This window comes from Epinephelus moara, chromosome 5 (genome assembly GCF_006386435.1).
Source record: "Epinephelus moara isolate mb chromosome 5, YSFRI_EMoa_1.0, whole genome shotgun sequence".
Lineage (NCBI taxonomy): Eukaryota > Metazoa > Chordata > Actinopteri > Perciformes > Serranidae > Epinephelus > Epinephelus moara.
The window spans coordinates 31,235,535-31,261,712 of NC_065510.1; the positions used below are offsets into that span (position 1 = coordinate 31,235,535).

Genomic DNA, 26,178 nt, shown 5'->3' on the forward strand with positions numbered 1-26,178 from the left:
TCATCACATTGTAACGAAAAGACAGGTGGTGCTTGTTTTTCTTTCAGGCAGCTGGCAACTTGGCATCTGCAGTAGAGGTGTTCCTCGCACACTCTCGCCCCCTACACTCAATCCCTGCATTTAGAACAGATTAGTTGTAATGAAAGTATTATGGCTAATGTAGTGAAATAAAAAGTAGACTTCTGACTCAAATATACATCTAAGTTAAGTGCAGAAACACAGTTTAAAAAAACAAAACAAAAAAAACATGGAAAGTACTCGCTCCCCAAAGGAACTACTTTTTTACTCGTGTGCTTGTAATACGTTATTGCCCGCTTTATAACTTGCCCATTTTACGACGTGTTGAACGAAGTGTTGGGTGACCATCCATTGTTTTGGGCCATGGGAGGAGACATGTTAAATTCCAGCTGTAACCACACAGCTTCTAATGTGATCACCAGGCATGCCAGCAAGCAGCTAGTGAGAGCGTGGACATGGTGACTGTGTGCGGGGCCCTTTGACCTTCTAGCGTAAGTGATGAAGGCAGTTACGAAATCTGAACACAAGTGGTCAGCTGGAGATGCGTGACAGAGCCTGTTTACACCTGGCATTAACATGTGTTTCTGTGATCGATAGACATCGTTGTTCACACCTGTGTCCGTCATGTGTCTCACTAGGCATGTTAGCCATTGTTAGCCGCTCTCAGCAGCATTCAACACTCTCCTTCTGTTGGGCCAAACAATGAAAGGTCACCCAACACTTGGTCCAACTTGTTGAGAAAAAGCAAGTTATGTTTGTGCACTGTCACCAAAACAACCACCATACCGTGTTGGGATGCATCAGAACTCATTAGCATTTATACTACAGAAGACGTGGTGAAATACAGACCACATCCAGACCACATCAGCAAGTGGTTTGAGTGACTGGACTGGATCACAATGTGTCTTGGTGGCCGTTTACACTTGTATATAGCGCTGTCCACTTGTAATCGGATCACTCAATACACATGTTATAACCAGATGTAAACATGCTCCTAGTTATTCTGTGATTGTGTAAATGCTCTGTCAGGCATTTCCAACTTGCAAAATATACACTTCTAGAAGAACTTTTGAATCCCTTGAAATTTTTATTCTGTTTGGAAAAAAAAGGAATCTTTTAAAGAGATACAATTATCTTCAAAACCTGATAAAAACTATTGTATGCTAGAGTATGTCATTGGTGCTGGCTGGTGTGCCTGTTCAAGTGTGCACACAATAAAAGAGGCTCACTGAAATAGATACCTTCTTCTCATGCAATGACCATAACCACATTTGACCTTCAGTGTGTATGTAAGTGTGTCACATGTGTTCGTGAATGAATTTGCGAGCTTCGGCTTGTCACATACTGTAGCCTGCTCATTTCTCAACATAGAGGTCTCACTCTAATGAGGCTAAAGGTAGAATATTAGAATGGCTTTAATTAACAGACTAAGCCTGCTTAATGGCTTCACACATGTCAGCTTAAATCCGCTGCAAAATAAACATTCCCGTCTTCATGGGAATGCTCCGCTCCAGAGCGGCATTCTCAGCTGCACCCGCAGCATTTTCTGGAAAACTGATCGCCTGGAAAGGGAGTTGTTCTTACTTAGCACAGTCTTACTTTGGCATTTGGCAAATGGAACGGATTGTTATGGTTGTCTTTGTTTCACTGAATTATTGTGTCACAAAATATAATGGTGATACTGATACAGAGAGATCGTGGTGCCATTACATTTTTCATCCAGCAGGATTAGCACAAATGACAAACCATTTCTCTGTTCACTTTATCCCCATAAAACTAGATACACTCTAAATACCTCTTAATTTTCTGATAATGACTGCATGCATGGTAAGATATACTGTACTGCTTTCAAATCCTCACATACCGATTTGGGAACACACAAGCTGAAGAACCGACACACACATACAAAGTTCTGGCCTCATACCTTGAAAGTCTGCCATGCTTATTTATGTAAAATATATATAAAATGTTTCTTCCTTAAGACATTGTCAAGATTTCAGCTAAATTTGATCATATATTTGAAGATGACAGATAGGGCTGCCACGATTAGTCGACTAATCGATGACTAATCGACTATTAAAATAATCGGTGACTATTTTAGTAGTTGACTAATCGGTTTGAGTCATTTTTCATAGAAAAGTACTATAAAAGTACTTCGAAATACTCTTACTGCAGCTTCTTAAGTTCAGATATTGGCAGCTTTACACACTCTCCCGTGACAGTGAACTAAAACCCTTTGGCGTGAGTATGAAACAAGACATTAGATGACATAATTTTGGGGTTTGGGTGAGACAGACCGACATTTTTCAACATTTTAACACATTTTTCGATGAAATGATTAGTCGACTAATCGAAGAAATAATCGACAGATTAGTCGACAATGAAAATAATCGTTAGTGGCAGCCCTAATGACAGAGTGAACTTCTCCCGTCATATAAAACCTGCAGGTCTAGCTAGTGGGGCTGCATTCCTATTTTTAGTATGTATCAGGGAGGGTGTTTGGATGTTTTGTAGCACATTATATCTATTCTGTAGTACTGACATAAATCTTGTGAAATTTGATTCCTTCAAAGGATTATTTTCCATAACATGTAGAATTCATGATGTTTAATGTACAAAACACAATATGACAAAAGTAATAAATGCACTAATAAGTGAAAGCAATCCAATAATCAGAATGAATGTTGGTACTGTATGTCTCCAGAAACCATGGACATGTAGCATTTGTACATTTATTTATAGTTTAGTTGTTTAATATGATATTTTGATACTTTACATTTCTTTAAGTTGCAGTTTTCAATTTTATGTTGTGCTGAGGCTTTAGCTTAGGTTAAAACACATAAACCACTTGGTAGGGTCAGGAAAACATGTTTTGGCTTGACATACCCAGTTTGCTGTTACAAACATGGCTGGAAATGTCCTGAACTCTCATATGTTGGTCTTGAACGGTGGTCTGCCAGCTGTCTGCTGCTCGGCAGCCGTCTCTCCTAGGTGTTATACAGCCCTCCCCGAAGAGAGACATACATGTAATCTCAACTATGTCATATATATATTAAGCGTACAAATGTCACGTATCTGTGGTTTGCAGAAACATCCCATGTTGTTGACTGGGCTGGCAAAAAAATGAAACAACTTTAAACATATTTAAGGACAAATATTGTTGAGTATTAAATGATGAAATGATGATTTAGGTGCAAGAGCAGTAAAGGACAACCACTTGTTTGCAGCCATAACTTCAGGTAAATCTGTATCTGTAAGACCTGGCTCTGAGTGGTGAGTTGTGACTTGGACTTGCACAGTTTGTCATCGGTTAGTTCTTTGCAAGGCCTCTTGCTACCACTCTCAATCATCAAAATTACATTTCATCACTTGGCTTTTCAACCACAGCTGGCCACACTGAATTTGACGGATCACTTCTCAGCATGTTCTCAGCTCACACTACTGTGCTAATGTTAGCCGGTGAGAAAGCACTGGTGAATTGTGGGAATTGTGGTCTGATAGCTCACTTTTAGGGTAGTGAGAAAGCCTTACTGATGGTGTGATTGACTACAGATACCATAACTAGGCAGCATTTTTACGTACACAGCACACAGACTGACACACGCAAGGACTCACTCAGACACATGCTTGTGAACTTCTTTCACATGGGTGTCACTGATCGTTTTTAAAGATTGGATTATCAGCAGTGATGTCTTATGTGTGTCTGTAGATGTACGGTTTTAAAATGTTTTTCCATTCCCTAAATTGCTGCAGCTACAGTGCACTGTCTCCTGTTTTTAATTTCCAAAAGGATGGTGAGACACAAGAGGGGAACTGTTAAACTAGGAAGCATTATTTTAAAACATTTGTGGTGGTAACTTTTGCATTTTGGATGTGAAGTTTGACGGTTGTGAAATATTGCAGGAATTTTACCGGACAAACAGTTTAATTGTAATTCACCTCTGTTACTGCCATGCTCAACACTGAGTCATCCAGACGTGCACCATTATAGAAACCACTTCATGCATTGCTACAGTGGTATCTGCTTTCTCACAGAGCCAAAAATAAGTGTGTGTGTGGGGGGGGGTTGTTATGTAGAGTTGTCACATGAATATATGCGCGTGCCCGCAAACACGCAAAGCGTAGCGAGAGTTTCCTGGTGGTTGTCAGCAAGGATTCTGTCAGATGTGTTTTGAATTTTGCCATTCATCATTGAAGCAGACAACGTGAAGATGGAGAGAATGCCTCCTCTCTTGGATGATAAGGAACGCGCCATCCCTTTTACCAAGATTTATAATTCAGGCCCTTGTGTACTGCTGGGAGAGAGGCAGCGTGCTTCTGCAGTCGACTGAGATTTGAGCTGATCAACAGCTTCCCTCTGTAGAGGACAGTATCTCTGAAATACACACTTAAATTTAAGAAAGTAAACCTGTTTTGCCTTGTCTTATTTGCTCGCATTTGATTGCTGGGCTGTTTGTGCTTTTTTTTTTTCCCCCCAAACAATTAATGTATCAACAGGTGTATGCTGTAAGCTACCAACATAAGCACCGGCCAGTGTGGAGTGAGAGTGACAGACTCTGACTGATCTCAGAGCTCACCAGAACTCTAAAACTTTCTTCTCATGACTGTACACTTAAAAAGTAGATTCATTAAGTCCCAGGATAAGTCCAAATAATAACATAACATAAGAATGCTTGGGTTATGTGAACTAAAGCCACTTGTCACTAGGGTTGGGTATCATTTAGGTTCTCTCCAATAATGGTGCTAAAACAATACTTTTAAAATGGTGCCTAAATTGTTTCTAAAGGACGACCTTTTTGGATTGCAAATTTGAATGTGAAATTGACCAATATATGAACTCCTAACAGTTTAAGGTATACTTAATTGCATAGATCACTAATTCACATAATAAATAAAACCCAAATACAATAATTTAACACTCAGTAACAGTTACAATACAGATAACAGCAAAATAAGTTTTGAGTTGGGATCAGTGATTATCTCCCTAACTCAGGAGAGACATTTCTCTTATCTTTTTCGTAGTGGCTGAGACTTAAGGGAGGCTAACTGCGCCAGCTAACTTCAGGGCTAATCTCCATTGCTGTGCGCACTCGCTACACACACAGTCTGGCACAGGAATAAGGCACCAAAATCTGTGTTGTGATTGGGAACTGGTGTTGTTTCGGTACCCAGTGGTGGTTCACAGTCCAAATGCTGAGCCAAATGCATTTGTGAGTGTATATTTTCTATGTATCCATGATATTATTTATCTTTTTTAAATCATCTGTCACAAATTGTTTTAAATCCTCAGGAAAACATTCCTTTTTAAGCCAATATCTAGTTTCAAATGATTATGTTTTTTATGTGGAGATAGAGTTTCGATTTCTGGGAATAGACAGGACAGCCCAGATTCTCAGACTGATCCTTTGGACACAGTCTGTGTTTCCAGGCACAATATCAATCCAATGCCAATTTCCTATCCAACCAAAATAAATCATAAAAAATCCGACCTGGCAACACCAAGCTAGACCCCGTCTTTTCCTTTTGAGGTGTGGTGTAGGCCTATCCTTCAAGGACTGCTGATGTGCTCTCACTCAGTACTATTCTTCCCCTAATGGTGATTTATTACCAAACACGCCCCACCTTTTGGCTCACAGATGGGAAACCTCAGACTGCCAGACCATTACAAAATGTGAATAATCTGACACGCTGTTCCAGGGGCTGGAGACCGGACCCCTCCAATGATTCAGCAGCTAAATTGATCCCGACACCTACTGAGTGACTGATTGCATTCCCAGAACCCTAGTGCATCCCTTCATTGCCCAGACTATGCAAGGGTGTGTGTGTCTGTGGGTGTGTGTTTGTATGACACTGTGGAGGTGATAATCAGTTGTGGCAGGAGGGACTTTCTTGTCCCTGTTGTTGTGCTGCGTGGAGCTGCCCCGGGCAGGGACTCCCAGTTGGTCCCTTTTGACTCACCCCCCTTCTGCTGTCCCCTGAGCCCACCTCTTCTGTTATTCCCTCTTTAACTTCACCCAGTCAACCTCCTGTTTCCCTTTGAGGAGGCTCTGATCTGATTTCCCCATTTTTTGACACTTGGGAGAAGAGGGGAAGTGAAGAAAAGGCATTTAGTGCACATTGCGTAGTTTGTAGGGAAAGAGAGTTGGAGAGAAGAGGCTAAAGAGCGCTTTGCTGTCCTTGCTGCTGTCGATCAGGAGTAGCTGAGCAGAAGAGCCCCTGCTGAAGTGCTCAGCAGCCGGTCTTTTCCTTCCTGCTGGCCCTTCTGTCATCTGTCCATGCACTAAGTGGAGGGAAAAACAGAGCAGGCTAGAGAAGGTTGACTCATCAGGATTTGCTGTCTTTGGACAGTGGTAGTTATTTTTGAGGGGGGAGGCTAAGGGTGTTAAAGCTGCAGGTGGTGCTAGGGAGTTTGTTTTGCCATGCAGCACACTGGGGATCGGACAAGTAGCACTGTGAGTGTCAAGAGAGGCCATACAAAAATGCTGGGAAAAGGACAAAGTGGCGGATACCCCCCCGAAACAACGAGTGAACTCTTGCAGAGGTAAGAGAAAGTTATGTCCGCCACAAACTCAGAAGGTGTATACAGTATAAGCACATGCCTGGTGCTCACATGGCTGTATGAAAAATTCATTCGTTCCACAGGGATTTGGATGGTGGCATTCATGAATACAGCGTAAAGTAGCTGTGCTGGTGGGAAGTATTTCTCGAAGATGAATTATATATGTGCTGGAATGTCCGCCCGCGTGAAATCTCCTGCTGTGTGTCTGGTCTGAATTATATGTCAATAAAATCTGGAGTACTTCTCAAAACTAAGTATGTTGACATTTCCTTCATACTATTATGTCGTTAAAATTAATTTTAAGTTGTACATAATGTACAGATGTTTAGTAAGTGCTCTTCCATAAAGGCGAGAGACAGTATTTTGCAGGAATTTGTGCTATACACTAACTATACACTACTTGTTCATTGTTTTAAGTACCTGAAAATTGTAGCTAGGTTTTATGTAAACATCAAATGTTAATTGGCTAGAAATTATTAGTAAAACAAATCATGTTTTTAACTTTATCTTCTACCGAATCAAATCTTGGTCATCATTTGTGACAAGTTGCAAAGTTGAATATTATCTTACATTCACTGTGTACATCAAGGAGAATAAAAGATAATTACCATGACTGTGTTTTAAAAGCTGTACGAATACAGAAATGTCACAAGCACATATATTTTCTAACAGTAATCACATTAGGATTTTATTTTATTTTTTAATACAATTAACTGAACCACTTAATGCTTTTTATCTGTCCTAAATCAACATCTTTACCACTGGGGTATAAATATTATTTTCTCAAAATACAACAATATACAAAATTGAATCTGTAAAGCTTAGTTAAACACAGGCAACACTTTTAGTGAATGTGGTTATCAATACAAATTAGTTTCTGTGGGGGAAAATTAGCACCAGCCACCAGCCAAATGCTTGTAGAATATTGAAGTCACTCACCAGCCAAAAACAACTATGGTAATCTATTGAGTGACTGATAGACTTTGGAATCCACCAGCCGCAGCAGCAGGTGGACAAAGAAGCTAATTTCCAACTCTTAATATCCAAAATAGGTTTTTCACTATTTACTGCATACGTAAAACCACCACATTTATGTTGAACATACCACATCTTGTCTATAACACTTTTAGATTTGGGCAATTTCTTAAGTGTGTTTAATTGGGAAATTACGACAAAATGTCTTTAAACAAAAATGCAGCTGGTGAAGTGATTTACGTCACAGCGCCTTTGCTGTGAAATCATGTCAAGGTCCTACATTTAGTCTGTCAGCCTTGCAATATAGCTGTATCTCAGCACCGGGTGAGATTTTAAGACACTTGTCGCAGCCGAGGACTGAATGTTTCTTTCTTTTTTTTTTTTTAATTGTTTAGTATTCCCGTCCACATTAGCAAACAGTTATAGGATTTGATTTGAAGAGAATATCAGATTGTCACCTGCTAAGACTTACTGTGCTGTATAGTCACTATCGTATACTGAAATCTGCAAAAAGTAGCTTAATCTGTCAGATAATTGTCATGGAACCAGGAGTAATAATGAATTCAAGCAAATTGCGAGTGTGTACTTGGTGTGAATGTGTTGTTGTGGCAACATGTTAGTAGATTACTTGCTAAGTAATAGGTTATAGCTATCCATACATGGATTTTCCATCTGCTGCTTATTTTAGATCATCTACTAATTAAGGATGTGCTGCCCCACCTGACATCCTGCAGGGTTTTCTAAGATTTTGTGTTAGTCAATCAGTAATATTTTTATTTAATGGTCTGTTAATACACAACTGCTATAAGTCACAGGTTACATGTTTATATTGTGTAATTGAAGACACTGTCTGTTTCTATTTCACTGTAGTTTCTGTACTATTATAGCGTATACTGCAGTTGATCAGCTATACTGAACTTAATTAATTAGCCTTACATTGCATACTTAAGACTTACAATATAGTTTAGATAAATCAAGTCAAATTTATTTGTATAGTCCAGTATCACAGATCACACATTTGGCGCAAGGGGCTTTACAATCTTTACAGCATATGACACCCTCCATTCCTTGACCCCTCTTGTTTTCAAGATTTTCCGGTCCTTGTTAGCTGCTGAACAAGTACCGGAAAATATCAAATTCCAAAATTCATGGATTACAAATGCAGGTAGGCTTCATGCAAAAAAAATTAAACAATATTTAATTATCCTAATGTGCATTAAACTGTAATTTTAAATGTATTTATTCACTTTTTAAAGTCAAGTTTATTGCCCAATATTATTAGGCCCACCTAACAATGGTTTCTAGCCCATCCCGAGCATTCTAAGCAAAACTTGTTAACAAAACCTAGTGATAAAAAAAGGGAGAAACTGTGGCCTAGGCTGCTTAAGGAGAGATCCCCCACCTCAGACAACTGAGGGTGCAACAGGTGTTGTTGGTAGAAAAAGGCAATGCCACAAAACTAACAAACAAACAGACAACAACAAAATGAACTGAAAGTTGTAATAATTATAGAAATACAGATTCAAATAGTAAGATCATAGTAAATGAAACTGATAAATAACCAAACCAATTTGGTAAGTTGTAGTAGTTACATAGTACTTAAAAAAGTCCAACATTAGTTTCCATGCAGGGATAAGCTTTCTATATATTTATCTTTTAACACATTGACACCGTAACTCTGCATACTTTCTTGAATCCTCTTTAAACATCCCTTTTTTAATGGAATAAAAAGGACCTTGTTATTTGTTCACAGTCTGAGTTTTGATGTAATCATAGTCGCGGTCTTAACACCTGTCGGAGTCTTTACAGTGATACGGTTACAGGATAAAAGTTGTGGTCTTAAGTTATTTGGTTCTGTGCTTAAGCGATATAAAAACCTGTCCTTTGTTGGGCGTTCTCTGAACAGGCCGTCCAATATTAAAACCAAGGTGTCGGTTACAGTCGTTTCTTTGTGCATATAATCTGAGAAAGTAACTTGCAGTAAAGTAGAAATCCATACTATAAAGCAGAATTTAAGATTTATAAACCTGTCGTATTGGCTAAAAATAGTTTGTTGTATCAGGACTACTCCAACATTATCATATGCCTCCAACGCAGTCAGACAAGAGTAAATAAATTAACTTTTCAGTACTTTTTAAAATATCACTTTACTCAGGTGAAAATGCAAATAATATAAGGCCAGGGAAAAACAAGGTAGTCACTTTTACTCCTCCTGTAGTCCTTAAATGTTAAACTCCAGTGATCTAAAAAGGTAATGTATGTACCCCTCCTGTTGAAGGACTGATGCATCTGCCATCGCTTTAGCATATCCGTGTCTTCTGTGACTGTTCAGAACATAAATCACTGTGTGAATGTTAGATGGACAAAAAGATAGACAAAAAAACGAAACATAAGCCTTGTGTCGTCAGAAGTCAGTCCACTGGTATTATTATGTAGTGCCCGCGCAAGTAAGATCTAAAAACTAGTCAGAGACAAATGGCATGATGAGTAATGATCGGACTCATAGATCAAAGTGGTTAGAGTTATAGTCTTGATTTTCTTTTGGTTTGGTGATGAGTGCTCAGTGATGATTTGTGGTCAGAGAGATTAGGTATTGTCTTAACATTCGTCCCTTCTCTGTTTTTCCTATTTCACTTTCCTCATCTTACCGCTGTTTCCCACCTGCTGGCTCTATATCACTCTGGCAGCATGTCACAGAAGGGAAAGTTGTCTAAGCAAATGTTACCTTGTACCACAGTCCCCTGCAGCTCTTCATCAACACACTGATGTGTGAAAATGCCACAGGAAAGGTAAATCTCGCTCAGTTGTGCTTTTCTGTCATTTATTCGGCTTTATTGGGGGTTGCGCTTTGTGTTACGGGTTTTTTTTCTCGAGCTGCGGTGCCGGCAAAGCCACAGCTACATTTCACAACAAAACCTGGAGGCACCAAATGTTGTTATGTTGCCTTTCTGACATTCAAGATTGTAAAGAGAGCCATTTGCTGTCAAGCACCATAAAATAAATCCTTTAGATGTTATGTTGCCCTTTTTTTTTTGTGGGTAGTCGTAAAAACTGCTAGACTCTACGGTGTTGTATGCCAACTTCAACAGCATAAGAGCAGATAAATAATGATTAAGTAATGCCCATGTCACAAAACAAAGAATTTCATTTTCAAAATACAAAGTTATTTATTACTTTTTACATAATTAAATGTATATAGCCATGGCTGACTGAAAACAAATACTGTGGTGGCATTGTTGCAGTTCATTTTGTGTTATTCTGTTCTACAATAATAATATTTTTCAGTTGAATCTTGTACCTTTACGTTTGTTATAATCAAAGACAATTTTTCTGCCTACATCAGGAGGTGTGATTTTTATGTGGGTTTATTTGTTGTTTTTGTCCTGTAACTGATCTGTGATCTATCCATCTGCCCATCTATCTCTGTCTGTCTCACTCTGTATGTGATTAACTATTTCAGAATATTAGAACAAATCTCCATAGGTGACTTAACCTGGCTGGTTAAGTGAGGGTGTCAGTCCTATACCACAGAAGGTCATTAACAAGAGCTAATCTGGTGAGCTTTCCTGCACCTCATGTGGCTCTGCCCAAATGGTTGTCTGGACTTAGATGTGGCGACTGATTAGGGAGCAGGCTTTACAGCTCTGTGACACTAAGGGACTCCTTTGAAATCTATGGAATTTGTTTGAACAAGGCTGAGCAAATTAAAGGCAGTGATTGTTTTGTTGTTTCAGAGAGGGACACCATTCTTTTTTGATTCCTGCAACACAATGGTGGTTCATGGTTTACCCAAAGAGGCTAGGTGGTTGTACAGAAATGAAGGCAGTGTACAAATGATAACCCTAACACTCCCACTAAATGGAATTTGAAACATACAGCCCAGTCACCAGAAGAAAATGGTAACATTGTACATTTCTGCAAACTACAAATATATTACATTTGCATGTTTCGTACGTTGCATATCAGTGTTTCTAAATAGGCATAGAATATGAGCTGATAGTATCATCTGGAGGTGGAGGGGATGGTGTGGTACCTATAGGTGAGATGCCTGCCAAGCTGCAGACCACTTTAAACCACTGTTTGAAACCAACAAACAGCAAAAGTGGTTGTGTTTTAGTGAGTCATTACGGCGTTTTCAGTGTCTTTTCCACAACCAAATGTGGTTGTTTTTTTTGTGAGTCATTGCTGTTTTTCCACCTGGGATATTTTACCATAGTGGCTGTTTTTTTACCAAGACATTGTACCATAATGTATCATCGTTTCTAATTAGGGATAGTGCCACAAACCGCTATTCCTGTCAGATAGTGCCACCAAAAGCGGTAGTCATTTTACAGAGACATAGCTCTTTTTCCTGCAGGGATTTTGCCATCAACCCAGTGGTTTTTGTGCCTAAACATAACTATGTGATGATATGTAAAGTTTCAACATTTACACTACATAACATACAAATATAACATATCCATAATTTGCAGAAACGTACAATGCCAAGGTTAAGTCTGGTGAATGGGTTGAATTTTCATGAGGAGGATGTTTGTGATATTAACATAAAATCCTCACTGCCCCATAGACTAGATGTAATATCAGGATTTGTATATTTATTGTGTCACCTCCTGTAGTCTTACTTCCATCTCCCTCCCCCACCACCACCTTAAGCATGTGTTCATTGCTGTGTTGACACGTGGCAGCAACTGTGGCTAATCTTGATGTTAAATGGCTGACAGTTGCATGGCACCAGGCAGGGGCCTTTGAGACCTCATAGTTACCAGAGCCATGTTGGCTTCTTATTTCGTGGTGACATATGTCAAGGCTAAGAGCAGTCTGTAATGATACCATCCATGGTACCAGCCTAAACCACAACATTGTGCCATGAAAAGAAGAATATCCCCTTCCCTTCGATTCAGAAAGAGTGAGCTTGTCTTATTTGCCCAAAATAAACCTGTCTGTGTAAAATTCATTGTGAAGAAAGCACAACAGAAAAGACATAAACTTGTAATGTGGCTCTCTAACAAACTTTTGGTGGTTTATTTGGGGAGGGTTGCTCTTATGATTTTAATGATGTAAAGCTCTTGTACATGTTGAATTTGAATCAATTCACATCATGTTTCTATTGTCACAACTATTAAATGCATGTTGCAAGATCACTTTAGCATACAGTCTGTAAAATATGTTCATAAAAAAACACCATCATACACAGGATTTGTGGAGTCACCCCTCAAATGGTGTGAGGAAATGCAAGAGAAGGTTAATTTTTACATAGATATTTTAGCTATATATATATATATATATATATATATATATATATATATATATAGCAGCAAAACACTATATGCTTTGTAAAGATAGAGAGTAATGGCATCCTGGGCACAGAATGAAGTCATGCTCCCTCTGTGTGGGATGTAATCTGAGCTTCTTTGTGGGTTGTTGGTGTAGACCAGTTCGGTGCAAATGCATGTGAATGCATGTGTGGTTAGCTGGCTATCTCATTGCCAGTGCTTTGCCAACACATTCTCACTCCGACTTTGTCTGGTATGATGACTTGGTCGTGGACATATAACGTGCAAGGTAGCCTGGGTGCGTCTGTTGTTGACGTTCTGGGACACCGTGTCAAGTTCAGCCTTTTTTGTCCTTCAACAACAAATGCACGTGGTTACGTTAGCCAGCACACACACATGGGTAGGTTAAGGCAACAAAATCACATGGTTAGGTTGACAAAAAAATAACGGGGTTTGACTCTACATTCACACTGGAAGCGAACACGGGCCTCTCAGGTGAAGGCTGGTGATTGTGCGACCCACGTTTACATGCAAGCAGTAGTCAAGCTAAGCTCATAGCTCAGCTAATCAGTCAAGTCAGACTTCTCGTCTTGAGCATATATGCAGAAGAGAAAATTGAATTTCTGATCAAGTATGTCTGACTCCGCCTCGATAGGCGGCGCTGTGTCCTTTTTAAGTGTGATAGTGCGTATCGAACTAGTTCCGGTTCTTGTTCAGAAACTTTTTTGAATAAATCTGCGTTTCGCATTTTCTTACCATCCATAAATTTCAAAATGTTTAGCTCCTTTAGCTGTCGGAGCATACATGTAATTTCCTTGTCCATCCAAAAGTGCGTCTTCTGCTTCTCGGTCACCATGGTGTCTGTTTGTTTGTTTTACTGGGAGTTACTGCACTGCTGCTACGTCATCTCCTTCTTCTTCCGGGTGAAAGCCTGTGAAAGAAGAAGTGGTGCATGCACAGAATGCCGAGTCCGACTCCAGTTGGACTAAGTGGATACATGCAGCAATAGTTAAATTTTCAATCAAATTATCTTGGTATGTTAGTCGAGCTGTGGATAGATCAATTTCAGTTGGACTAAGCTGTTAACATGCATTTAAAAGTCCGGTTTCAGTCAGACTAAGCCAATAATTCGATTTTCTCAAGCTGCATGTAAACTTACTGACTGATGGTGTCCAGCCACGAATCATGCCGGTGTGAAAGGATGGCTTTTTTCATTGATGTCTTACATGGAAGTCCTTGCTCAAGTGCCAATATTAAGTGACTTCAGAATTTGACCGGGTAGGCTTTGCACTGCACTCCTACGGCAGTTAACTCTAGCACCCACTCTGTGGTGCCCCACGTTTAACACTGTTAGCTTTGCTAGCACTGTTGCTGTTGTCTAGCACTGTTTTTGGAATTAACACCATTAGATTTTAGCTGCCAGGTCAGCCACCTTCATGTTGAGAATTGTGCCAAGCAATTTGTACACTCTGAATTGAGGATAAAGCTCCTTTAAAATGGCTGTAAGTTTTCTGGTTGGTTGGTTGGTTTCGGTTGGTTTGCTATATTTGCATGTATACCAACCTACCATTGTGCACCAATTATCTACCAGTACTCTAGATTTTTGTCTGTGGTACTCATCCTGCAGCATACAGTATTAATATGTCCTTGTGGAGAGGGGTTTACAGGCGATGAGTTGGTAGACTTAACAGGGCTAACTGTCTGGAACAATGGGAGTGGACAGAGTTAAAGAGGCTTAAATGTCTTTATGCACTGTATCAACATTAAAAGATAGCAATGAGGAAAGAGTGTTGTCAAATATTTCCATCTGTATATATTTACCAATGAGATTTGCACATAGCTTGGACAGGCTCGAGTGGGATAAAACCAGTTAATCCTGAAATCATCACAGTTTCGTGGTTTTGTTTGTCACCATAAATGAAGCTGTAAGATGACTCAAGGGGTGTAATGGTCTTCTGATGTGACGCAGGAAAAATTTCAGCTTGGACAATTTTAGTACAGTGAAAAGCTTTGGTGTGATGTTTGTAATGTCTGCGACAAAATTACACCAATCAGAATGTTACAGTTTTGTTGCCGCAGGGCTCCAATTAGCCAATAGCTTGAATATCTTTACACAGTGAGTCTTACTTTATTGCAAAAATGAAAATGAAATCATTCGTCAGTGCAGGTGTGACATTTTCAGGTAGTAAATAAACTGTAAACATATGTTCTTTCTATCTACTCTTGGACTAAGAAAGTCCAGTTACATCTCTGGGGACCTCTGGTTAACTTTGTGACATTTTGACTCACTGGAACATCAAGCAAGAGTTGACCTTAGCTCAAACTACAGTAGACAATCAATCAGCTCCTCGGGGATCAGCTCTTCATCACTACCTTCACACCCCTTAATACTTAAATATATGAGCTGGCAGAGTTTAAAGGTCTCTGCGTAAGCACAATCTAAATTTAAAGGGTTGTTCATGTGAAACTAATGAAGTGCACTGCCCCTTAGGACATACTAGGTGCAGGCTGCAAGACTCATATTAGAATACGACAAATATTCAAGTGCTAATTATTTTAGCGGTAAGTGAGATTGAAGATCATGTGTGGTTGTCTGTGTGTGCGCATAGTGACTTTTTTTTTGTGGGTGTGGTGTGTCTAGAGTTGCATATATGAACATTTTGTAGGCTACATTTTACATAGGCCACACAATGAAAGCCATGACCATTATTTTTTTTATTTTTTTTATTTTTTATTTTAAAGATATTTTTTAGGGCATTTTTAGCCTTTAATTGAGAGGACAGACAAGTGTGAAAGGGGGAGAGATAAAGGGAGTGACATGCAGCAAAGGGCCACAGGCTGGAGTCGAAGCCACCGACGCCCCAGCCATGACCATTATTAATTTCCTTATAGACTATAAGAGTAAAAAAAAAAAAATGTGTCGTACTTGTATATAACTTTCTGCTGGCAGACTTTTTGAGAGATAAAAGGGGAAATGAAATCAATATAATCTTTTACCTATCAATTTTTTGTTCACATATTATTGCAGGTCCACCCTCTTTGAACTCCAATATTACTAATGTCAGAAGCATAGGCAGGATCTTAAAACACATCCAAACCATATGGTATAGATATTCCTCATGCAGCATCCACAATCTCAGACATTGTTGGACTCAAGGAGCTATATGCAACATTGAGAGCTTCTCTATGGAGTCTGAGCCAGGATTGCCTGCACACGGCTCTCAGCATGGAGGTTGCTGGCCGTGTGGCTAGCTAAAAGTGCTAACAGCGTGAACAGTGCTAAAAATGGCAACAGTGCTGACAGAGCTAACAGTTAACCGGGATCGACCCAAATGTGGGCGCTGCACTTCCATGATGATATTGTTCTGCCTTCTGTGGGTCAGGATGGCGTTATCAGTTGTAACCACCATATGCGCACAGTTTGGAATGGTAGGGATTAACTAGCCAGTGTAAGTCCCTGACACACCATCGATGCGGTGTGTCCTGCGCTGTTGCCACTTGTTGCCTCGCCCCCTGTCAGCTTTTTTTCTGGCTGATTCAATATATTGCTGCGTTGGTTACAGTCGAGCCCATCAGCGAATGAAATCACTCTGATTTGTAGTTCAGTTTAGCGCATGAGAAGAGAAACGGAAGTGAGGAAAGTAAACAAACGGCTTAAGTGAAGAGGGAGTGAGACCAAAAGACTTGTTACACAAGGTAAGTTATTTTTCTTTAACCACTGAGCTCTTAAGCAGAAACATTTTGTAATGGTTTGTGTTCTTGTTCGCTGGCTTTGTTCTTTCAATGCTGGATTTTGTTGTTAATCTACTAGCTGGCTAACTAACATCAAGACAATCTTCTGGTTTCCCTTTTTTAATGAGAATTACAGACTACTGCCATCTGCTGGTGTGGAGAATTATTGCATGAGAGGAAATAATTCTCTCTTTGCAATGTGTTCATGTGCAACTTTTTTGGCCGAGACACGGCGACATCAGGCAAGGCAGCAGGTGGCCTTTGTTGCCACCAATTCTCTGAAGTCAGTTTGATTTGTCTGGGCCTTAACACTCACTGGGACTCACATGCACTAACATGCACATGTGACCAGATCAGCTACCCCAACAAAGAACAGAGAAGCTTGGATTACAACACACACAGAGGGAGCGTGACTTCATTCGGACGTCATTACTCCATTTTACCTTTACATAGCAAATAGTTAAAGCTTCTGTATTAATGTTGTAAATGTTGCATACAGCTTCTTTAACGAGAACCAGAAATAATTCATTCCAATAGAGGGTAAATGACAGACAGCAACAGACTAGTGCCTTCTTGTGGTTGTCGCATGTTGGATACGTGGAATTTTTTCAAACTCTGTGTTGAAACCAGACTGTGAGCTAAGCTTATGTTTCGGTCAAGGTAACTGTTTGATGTTGAGTCAAAAGGCAGGGAAACCTGGGCACAGCAAGGACCAAGATTTTTTTCCATGTCGTTTTGGCTGTTGCACCCAATTCTGTCAAGCAAAAAGCTCTGTCGTGCTGCTCCTAGTGTGGGCATTTACAAAAATCACTCAACTACTGAGTTGTGAATGTGGTGCCAGTGACAGTTATCCCATGGTTAGAATGTAGAAGAATCTACTGTTTGTGGAAGAAGAAAAAACTGTCTTTCTGCCCATTCTGTTGATCAGGTACTGTGGGTACTAGGTAGTGTAGGTAGGCTGGGGTACGTGGGTTCAGCAATAATGATTATTTGGTATCATGAGTCATAAGTGAGTCAGATGCTGTTTTAAGATCTTGCCAGTACTGCTGCAGCTGTGCTATTGTCTTCTGACAAGGCTCACATGAGTAGGAGGCCTCTGGTTCTTTGTGTCAATCAGAAGCTTTTGGTATTTGTTCAAGATCGTAAAGGGAGGGAAGAGCGAGAGTTAAATGTTGCTGCTTCTTTGCATGCCACACAGTTTCTTTTTTTGACACTTCAGATAGTGTGCAAAAGCCCATACTGATATTTTTTGTCATTTTTCAAAAACCACTGTCATAAAGGAGCTGCTATAAAAACCTTTCACCTGTGTAGGTGATGTGTAGTCTGTTGCTTCATTGCTGTCTGAGCACAATATTGACTTTTTTACACTGCAAAAACGCGGGACCTTGATGAGGAGACAGTATTGACTGCCGTGGAGAGCACAAGAACAGCCCACTACTGGAGCCTGGAGTCTTCCTCACTGTGCAGTTTTCTGCAAACAAGGACACGTTCCACACATATACAGATGATGGGCTTGTCAGTGCCGTGCATAGCCCTTTTGTGGGGCAGGTGCTCAAGTGAAAAAAGGGAACCCCTTCCACAAATAGTTTTCGTTCATGCAAGAAAAAAAAAATTGTGTGTTCCCAAAATGTGCCCTGCTGAGACGTTTCTTTGTGTCTGCTGGCACATGTCACAAGTCGATATAGTACAGTTGTGCACAGTAATGAGCAGGGGAAAAGTCTGTCTCAGCTCACAGCGTGCAGTTGGTGGTCTAGTCAGAGGTCAAGAGGGCAGGTGCCTGAGCACCACCTGGGATCTATATGTGCACATGCCTGAGTGTGGTCACAAATTTTGTACCCACAGGGGTTCAACATGGGCATATGCAGATGACAAAATTTATGTCACTTGGCCCCAGTGAACTCTCGCAACTACATGGATGCAGAAAGTATAATTTATGCTTTAGTGAACAACTGACGTCAACAATATTCATCTCCAGCAAGTTACCACTTAATTCCCCAGATGATCCACTTTGTTTGAACCAATTTGCGGTATGCAAAATGTCAAAAATTACAGTTGGTTTCATTTCATTATTATACTTTTTTTTCAGAATAAATGTAAAATGTCTTTGTTATATCTTCCTGCAGTACATCTACGTCAACCCAACAAGGTCATGGCACATCACACCCCGTTCACTGAACCGCCTCCCTACAGATTAGGAGAATGTATAGAAAGCCTGTCGCCCTCCAGGTTTAACAGTAGGAGAGTGGGGGTGTCTAAGTGACACATAAATCCGCCCCCTGTTTTAAGTCTCACGAAGCCACTCTGTTCTGCTCTGTTAGGCCGGCACCAACAGCTGAGGCCAGGGGAGATTGTAGCACGTGTGCTCACCCCAAAGGCATTTTGCTTTCTGCCACGCGGTGACAGGGCCAGAACACAGGAAATCAAATTTACAGTACCTCCGCAGCACACAGGTGCAACACACACACACACACACACACACACACATGAATACAGACACATACAAAAGGGGTCAGAAGATATACTTAATAATGACAAATTCAAGCATACAGACAGACAGATTTGCCTTCAAAGGAGATTAACATAAACTAATAGCCAATCCACCACAGTAAGTACTTCAGGCCTAAGTGTGTCCTTTTCTCTGACTGTCCTTCACCCCAAAATTATGTTTGTTTGTAATGTGAGGGTTTGCCCACACTGTCTTGTGCTTCATGCAGTTCATTTTAAAGCCTACCGTGAATCATCTGCGTTTACTCAACGGGGGGGCAACGAGGGCTGTATTTTTGACAATTCAGTTAAACTAGTTTTTAACTAAAAAGCTTTGGCATGCTCATCTTTTACATTTCATATATATTTTATACATTTCAGTAACATTTTCATTAGAGCTCCACCCTAAAAGTTGATGATTTGAGTCATCAGTTGAGAAGCCCTCATGTCTACTCACATTTTGTCAGTCAAATCACTGCAGTTTTTTTTTAGCTGCGCCATTGTACACAGCAATGGAGGAGCAACAGCATGGAAGGCTGTAGACTTCACAAACCAGGTCTTTTCTCAAAATGACCTAACCACTGAACTAGCTGTGCTGGAGGTAGAAAAGGGGAATGGACATAAAGAGCAGCGTGTCACCGGACAGTGCAACTTGTTTCTGTAGGCTGCTGTGATTCTCTGAGCTCCGGCACTGAATAGCTAGGATATTATAACTGAGCTAAGACCAGGACCTACACTTTTTTTCATTCTCTGACTGTGTGAAAATCTGTTTTCACATTACAAATGATGAACAAATGCATTAAAATGTGGGTTTTACAGGTAAAACATGGGACTAATGTAGGCTTATGTAGGAGATTTTTGTCAAGCAGCTGCTCAGCAAATGGACTGAACTAAATCTAACTGGGTAGGGGAATGAATGATATATTTGTAGGTATAGTATATCCAGGAAAAGACATTAGAAATACTGTTGAGTGTTTTATAAAAACAAAAAGGTATCTCTAGCTAAGAAAAGGCATGAAACAGTGAACCACTTATATATGGAAGACAGTGCATTTTGTGGGTGTACGTTTGTGTTGTGTATGCATTGTGTTTGCCCTTACCAAAACAAACAGAATGTAAAAAAAAAAAATTGTATATTGTGCATTCAAAAAAAAAACAACTACAGAAACACTATATTAATATAATAAAAAATACTACAAAGATCTAGATATATAGTATTATTTAAGTATTATAGAGCCACTACTGCTAATAAAATAGCACTACAGGAAAGAAACTGTAGTAATACGATAGCTGGTGTAAACTAAAGAACACTAAAAACTTTATAGGACACATATAGAATTCTTATCATACACTATGGTAATTTTATAGTTCATTTTCGTAACTGTGTGCGTGTGTGTGTGTGTGTACTATTGTATGTCTGTGGGCGGTTGCGGTTATAGAGGCATTACACTGTAAACTAATCTGGCACAAACTATTACTAACAATGAATTTGCATTAGTGTGTGGCGATAATCTCTGTAAATACAGTCCTGTCTTATCTCGGAAAAGACAGGGCTCAAGAATTTATAATATGAATGGAGGCAGACAGACCGAAAACAGATACAAGACACATGACGCCAGGAGTACATTCAGTCGGTTATAATTTAAGGATTTACTCTAACTTACTCGTGTTAAGGAATGGAAATTAGTTGGTTACATAAATCAAAAGAATTAGAAGTTGAATTCTGTCACCGTCAGCCTGAGGATGGGCGAGTGGCCCCCCGTCCCATCAGCCGGGCTGGCTATGTATAGCAGAGATGCCAGGCTCAGCCTCTCAGCCCCGAAGAGAGGGGATACCGGGCTGGCAGAAGGGAAGCGGGGGGCGATAATTAGCTCACTATAATTGTTCATAATCACCAGATAAATGATAAGTTAGTGGAATATGATACATCTGTCCTGACATCAAGAGTTAGGGAGTGGCAGTGCTTCAGACCAGGGAGATGTTTATGTGTTTGTTAGGTCACAAAGCTTTTAATTACCTTCCCATAGGGAAAAATGTCAGCTGGACTTTAGCTGCATCAGATGGTTAATATGATGTCAATCCTACTCATAACTTTGTCAAGTGTTAAGATGTTTGATGCAGTGACAGTGTGATGCTGTGTCTGCTAAGAACTTGGACGCAAGTCAGTGACAAAACTGTGTGCCTTCCTCTCACACTGAATTGCATATCCACAATTGACAGATGCATGATACATATCTAACAGTAAGCAGAATTTTTATTCAGGTTTTGGTTTTGTTTGTTTGCTTGCTTGCTTTAGGTAAGCAAGTTATATGTGGCAGGCTGACTTATAAGTCAAGGGACTATGCGGTCCAAGAGTGATGGTGATAAAACATTGGTATTTGACCCGAGTAGTATAATCTGGCCACAAGGTTAACAGTTTTATCCCCAGCAATTTCGCAACTTCTTAAAAAGCAGTTTTGGCAAACTCATAAAGGTCACCAAGCCACATTTTCATCAGAGCAATGCTATACTTAAGTTGATCCACTATCAAATCACTGTAATAGATAAACTCTTAAGTAATAAAAAGTGCTATGACATGTTAGCTAAGCCCCTGTGACCCAGGTCAATTTCATCCATCCAAAGTTGGGATTTTCAACAATGTTATATGGATACATATTGAAGATAGAGCAGCATATGGCCTTCGATTTGGAGGAGTTAGGGTTCAGGTTACTTTATTTGTATCCCATAGGTAGATTTGTTTTGCAGGCATGCACACATGTAACAACACACAGACAACGCAGACAATAGACAGACCTGATAAAAGTACATGATAAAGTTGATCAAGGTTTCAGAAATCACTAAACCACTAAAATACAATAAATAAAGTGTTGCTTCTGTAGCATCTTTGCAATGTTGCTGCGACTCATTCACCTGAGTGATGGCTGCTGGGACAAAGCTGCTTTTATACTGCTTTGTTGTACATGTTTGGTCAGGCATGTCCAAAGTCCCACCCAGGGGCCAATCAAGGTTCGTGGACTGATTTTAAACAGTCCATGGCTTGTTGTTCAAAATACACTATATGTGGCCTCACTCATATTAACCCTAACCCAGGGCTATCAGTTTGTAGATATGCACCAAGACGTAGGAACTATGCAGGCAGAACCAATGTGTTTTCATAAACAGATGGTAAACAAGCAAATGAAAGGTTAGCCAACAACAGACATTTCCTTTTAGGTGGCAGACATGGCCACAGCAAAGTAGGGGTGTAAGAAGATATCGATACACTTCAGTATTTTAACTGATAGTTTAAATGTGTTGTTTAAACCCCCGACTGTTAGATAGCAGTATTGTAATCTGTCTTCAGTCATATGACTCACCCACTCCAATGTAAGAACATATCACTAGTGTGTTACAGGGATTCTACTGACCCTACTGTTCTGATTGCATTAAACCTTTTCTACTCTAGTTTTATGCATATGGTGAATTGTTCTTTATCACTGTTTTACTTAAAATTAGATTTAAAAAATACCACAATATATCGCCTTGTTCCAATATACTTAATCGTAACCCCTGTGTCATGACATTCATTATATCAGTAGAGTCTTGAGAATACACAGCAAAGCAGTGTAAAGTCATAGATGAGGGTGGTCGCTTTCATGAGTGGTAGGAAGTTGAATTTTTTTCACTGAAATACGGAACAGTTGCATTTGTTTGATTTGTACCATATTATTTTTCAGTAACACTATTGACGCTAGAAGCAGCTGCTCTCCAGGTATTTTCACATTTTCCAATCCGGCCCCCAGTCAGAAAAGTTTGGACACCTCTACTCTGGAAATTTCAACCTTCGTCCTGAGGGATGAAGTTGAAAGGGACATGTTTACTTACAAGTAGCGTTAGCTGAAAATAGGGCTGCAACGATTAGTCGACTAATTGATGACTAATTAACTATTAAAATAATCTGTGACTATTTTAGTAGTCGACTAATCATTTGAGTCATTTTTCATAGAATAGTACTATAAAAGTACCCCAAAATACTCGTATTGCAGCTTCTTACGTTCAGATATTGGCAGCTTTACACAGTCTCCCATGACAGCGAACGAAAATCCTTTGGCATGAGTACGAAGCAAGAAATAAGATGACATAATTTTGGGGTTTGGAGAGACAGACCAACATTTAACACCATTTTAATACATTTTTTGATAAAATGATTAGTCGACTAATCGAAGAAATAATCGACAGATTAGTCGACAGTGACAATATTCGTTAGTTGCAGCCCTAGCTGAAAACACTCAGGTCACTGAAATCTGGTTGACTGATTCTGTAGGTAGATTTACCATCAGCACACGCATTGACTCGCACAGTCTGCGATATGTTTGGGGTGTTTTCTACTGTCTACTGTTGTGAATTTTGGACCTGCAAATTCAATGTAAAGAATGCAACATTGGACACCGCAGATTCTGGCATTTCTGGGAGTTGGTATGTGAGGAATGGGTGTCTCACACGCAGTAGCCTCAGGGGTTCAGAAACAGAGAGACAAACTTGGACAGATCCCTTTTTGACAGCTGTATTTATATTTGATGAATTTCATAGAGAATTTGATTTGGATCTTTGGTAATCTACCAGTGTAGCCAATCTTTGACTCTTGTGTTCATTTTACATGAAGTGCTATTGTTACTGCTAAAAGTAGTATTTAATTTCATAAGGATCTCCTCATTCTTTTTAAAGAAAAAAGTTGAAGCAGTGATTTAAAAAATATGCTTTATTTCATTTAAACAGTATCTTGCAGATTGCTTCCAGACCATGTGTGATTATTGAGTAGAATTCTTTTTTTTATATGTCCATCTTGTTTTTGCAATGCATTGCCAAACTGACTTGTTTGTTGTTTCGGTCGTAAACAACATGTGCTGGTTCTAAAACAAGCTTTTATGTGTCACGTCTTAACTTGTCTGACAGATCCAGATTTATGGGTCTGGGGTCAGCAGTGTCCCACAAGGACATAGATGTCGTTTTTCATCAAAGGAACACCATTTTTTGCACTCTGAACTAATTAACCGTCCCTGTGTTTTCACCAAATTATTACACTCTGTGTAGTACAAGACTCTCATAAACATTTAGCAAGCGATCACCCTTCGATATGCTTTTGACCATACGTGGCGATGAGTGGCAGCTTGAAGGAGCCTGGTGATTTGTGATGGCATTAAGATACAGTTAGAAATGTAATAGGGTTGGCTCATGTTGCTTTTCGACCTGTTCCTATTTGTTTTTTCCCTTCTGAGGCGAAAGGGAAAGCTGGGCTGAGGCAGTAGATGGTCGTGACTGCTCCCCGTCAGAAACACGCTCTGTGGGGGGCACCAGATGGGCAGTGTATAAGTTATCAGAGATGCCATGTTCCCCAACACACCCTCCCCACCTTCATGTATCATTTGTCAACAGGTGTATTTGAAATACAAAGTTCTTTACATTCAGGCCAGTCAGACAGTTTTAGGAAAGTGATAACATTTTTATTTTTTGGAACTACTCCAGCAAATTACATTTAAAATGCAACAATGTTTGAGGTTATGGTGTGCTAGTCTCAGCTTTATGGATGATTGTGGGTGCTCATATACATATTAGGTGAGCAGTGAAGGACTGATAGCCCCAATTTTAGGACAGTCCAACAGGACAATGATCAGAAATTTACAAATAAAGCACATGTGGAGTAATTTGGGGCCACAGAAACAAACAAGTGATGTGATGTCTGCAGTATAGGCTTGACAGAGCCAAGTGTGCCCCATACTTGGAGTCACTGACTGTAAAGGATTTGTGACCACGTATAGAACTTAGACTAGTCGACTAGTTTAAAAGTAAGTAAACACTCAGAAATCAGTCAAAATTGGGTACAATTTAATCTATAAGGTTGAACATTGTCCAAAATCAATATTTTGTATATTATCAGAGACATTTTAAACTGTTAAGCACATTTTTATTAACCAAATACTGTTTTAAATACCACTGAAATATGTGGCACTTTGCACTGTGCATTATGAACATTGCATATTATCCTATAACACATGACAACAACGCACTGAATATAAGTTAACAAATAACACTCACTGAAAACAATTTTCTCTAGGATATAAATCTTTAGGAAACACACTTTATTATTACAATGCCATTTTTATTGGGTGAATGCAATTATATTAAAAAATGACTTAAATTATTACTTTAATTGACTGGTGATGACTAGTGAGGGTGGCAAACTTTAATTGACTAGTCCACTAATCGTGCACATCCCAAGTTGTAACATGTTTTATCTAATGTGGATATAAACACCTTGAAATTAAAGCTGAGTGTCACAAGTAGTATTATTGTAAATGCACTTTCTGATTTTTTTCATATGGAGTTGTTGGCAGTGCCATCTCATTTTGCACTTGTCTTTAAATTAGGATTTACTTCCACCTAAAGATTAAAGGGATAGTGCACCCAAAAATGAAAATTCAGCCATTATCTACTCACCCATATGCCGACGGAGGCCCTGGTGAAGTTTTAGAGTCCTCACATCCCTTGCGGTGATCGGCGGGTGGAGCGGCTAGCACACCTAATGGCAGATGGCGCCCCAGACTAACGTCCAAGAACATAAAATTGAATCCACAGAGTATCTCCATACTGCTCATCCATAGTGATCCAAGTGTCCTGAAGCCGCGACATAAAAAGTTGTTTGGAAAAACGCCATATGAACTCTGTTTTTAGCCTCACTGTAGCCTGTAGGTCTGACTGCTTCTCTGTGCTCCGCGTTCACGTGTGCGCGCGCTCAGGGTGATCGGTGATCTAAACACGGGTAAGCAAAGCTCATGCTTTCGCTGGTCTTGCGCAGGCGCGCACACGTGAGCGCGGAGCACAGAGAAACAGTCAGAGCTACAGGCTACAGTGAGGCTAAAAACAGAGTTCATATGACGTTTTTATGTCGTGGCTGCAGCACACTTGGATCACTATGGATGAGCAGTATGGAGGTACTCTGTGGATTCAATTTTGTGTTCTTGGACGTTAGTCTGGGGCGCCGTCTACCATTAGGTGTGCTAGCCGCTCCACCCGCGAATCTCTACAAGGGATGTGAGGACTCTAAAACTTCACCAGGGCCTCCGTCGGCATATGGGTGAGTAGATAATGGCTGAATTTTCA

The 26,178-nt window shown here is 39.9% G+C and overlaps 1 protein-coding gene across 4 annotated transcripts in view; it reads left to right on the forward strand.

Moving 5' to 3' along the window:
- Nucleotides 1–5,917: 5,917 nt before the first annotated feature.
- rbm20 (RNA binding motif protein 20) overlaps nt 5,918–26,178 on the forward strand; it is a 67,193-nt gene continuing 46,932 nt past the window's right edge. Inside the window, exon 1 of one of the 4 annotated variants that reach the window (XR_007569995.1) lies at nt 5,918–6,559. Coding sequence is in view for 3 of the 4 variants with exons in the window: in XM_050045300.1 (XP_049901257.1) it covers nt 6,438–6,559 (122 nt within the window). In the remaining variant the exon portion in view is untranslated. Of the gene's footprint in view, nt 6,560–10,251; nt 10,342–26,178 lie in introns of those variants that run through there. The other 3 variants (XM_050045300.1, XM_050045301.1, XM_050045302.1) reach the window with 3 other exon arrangements.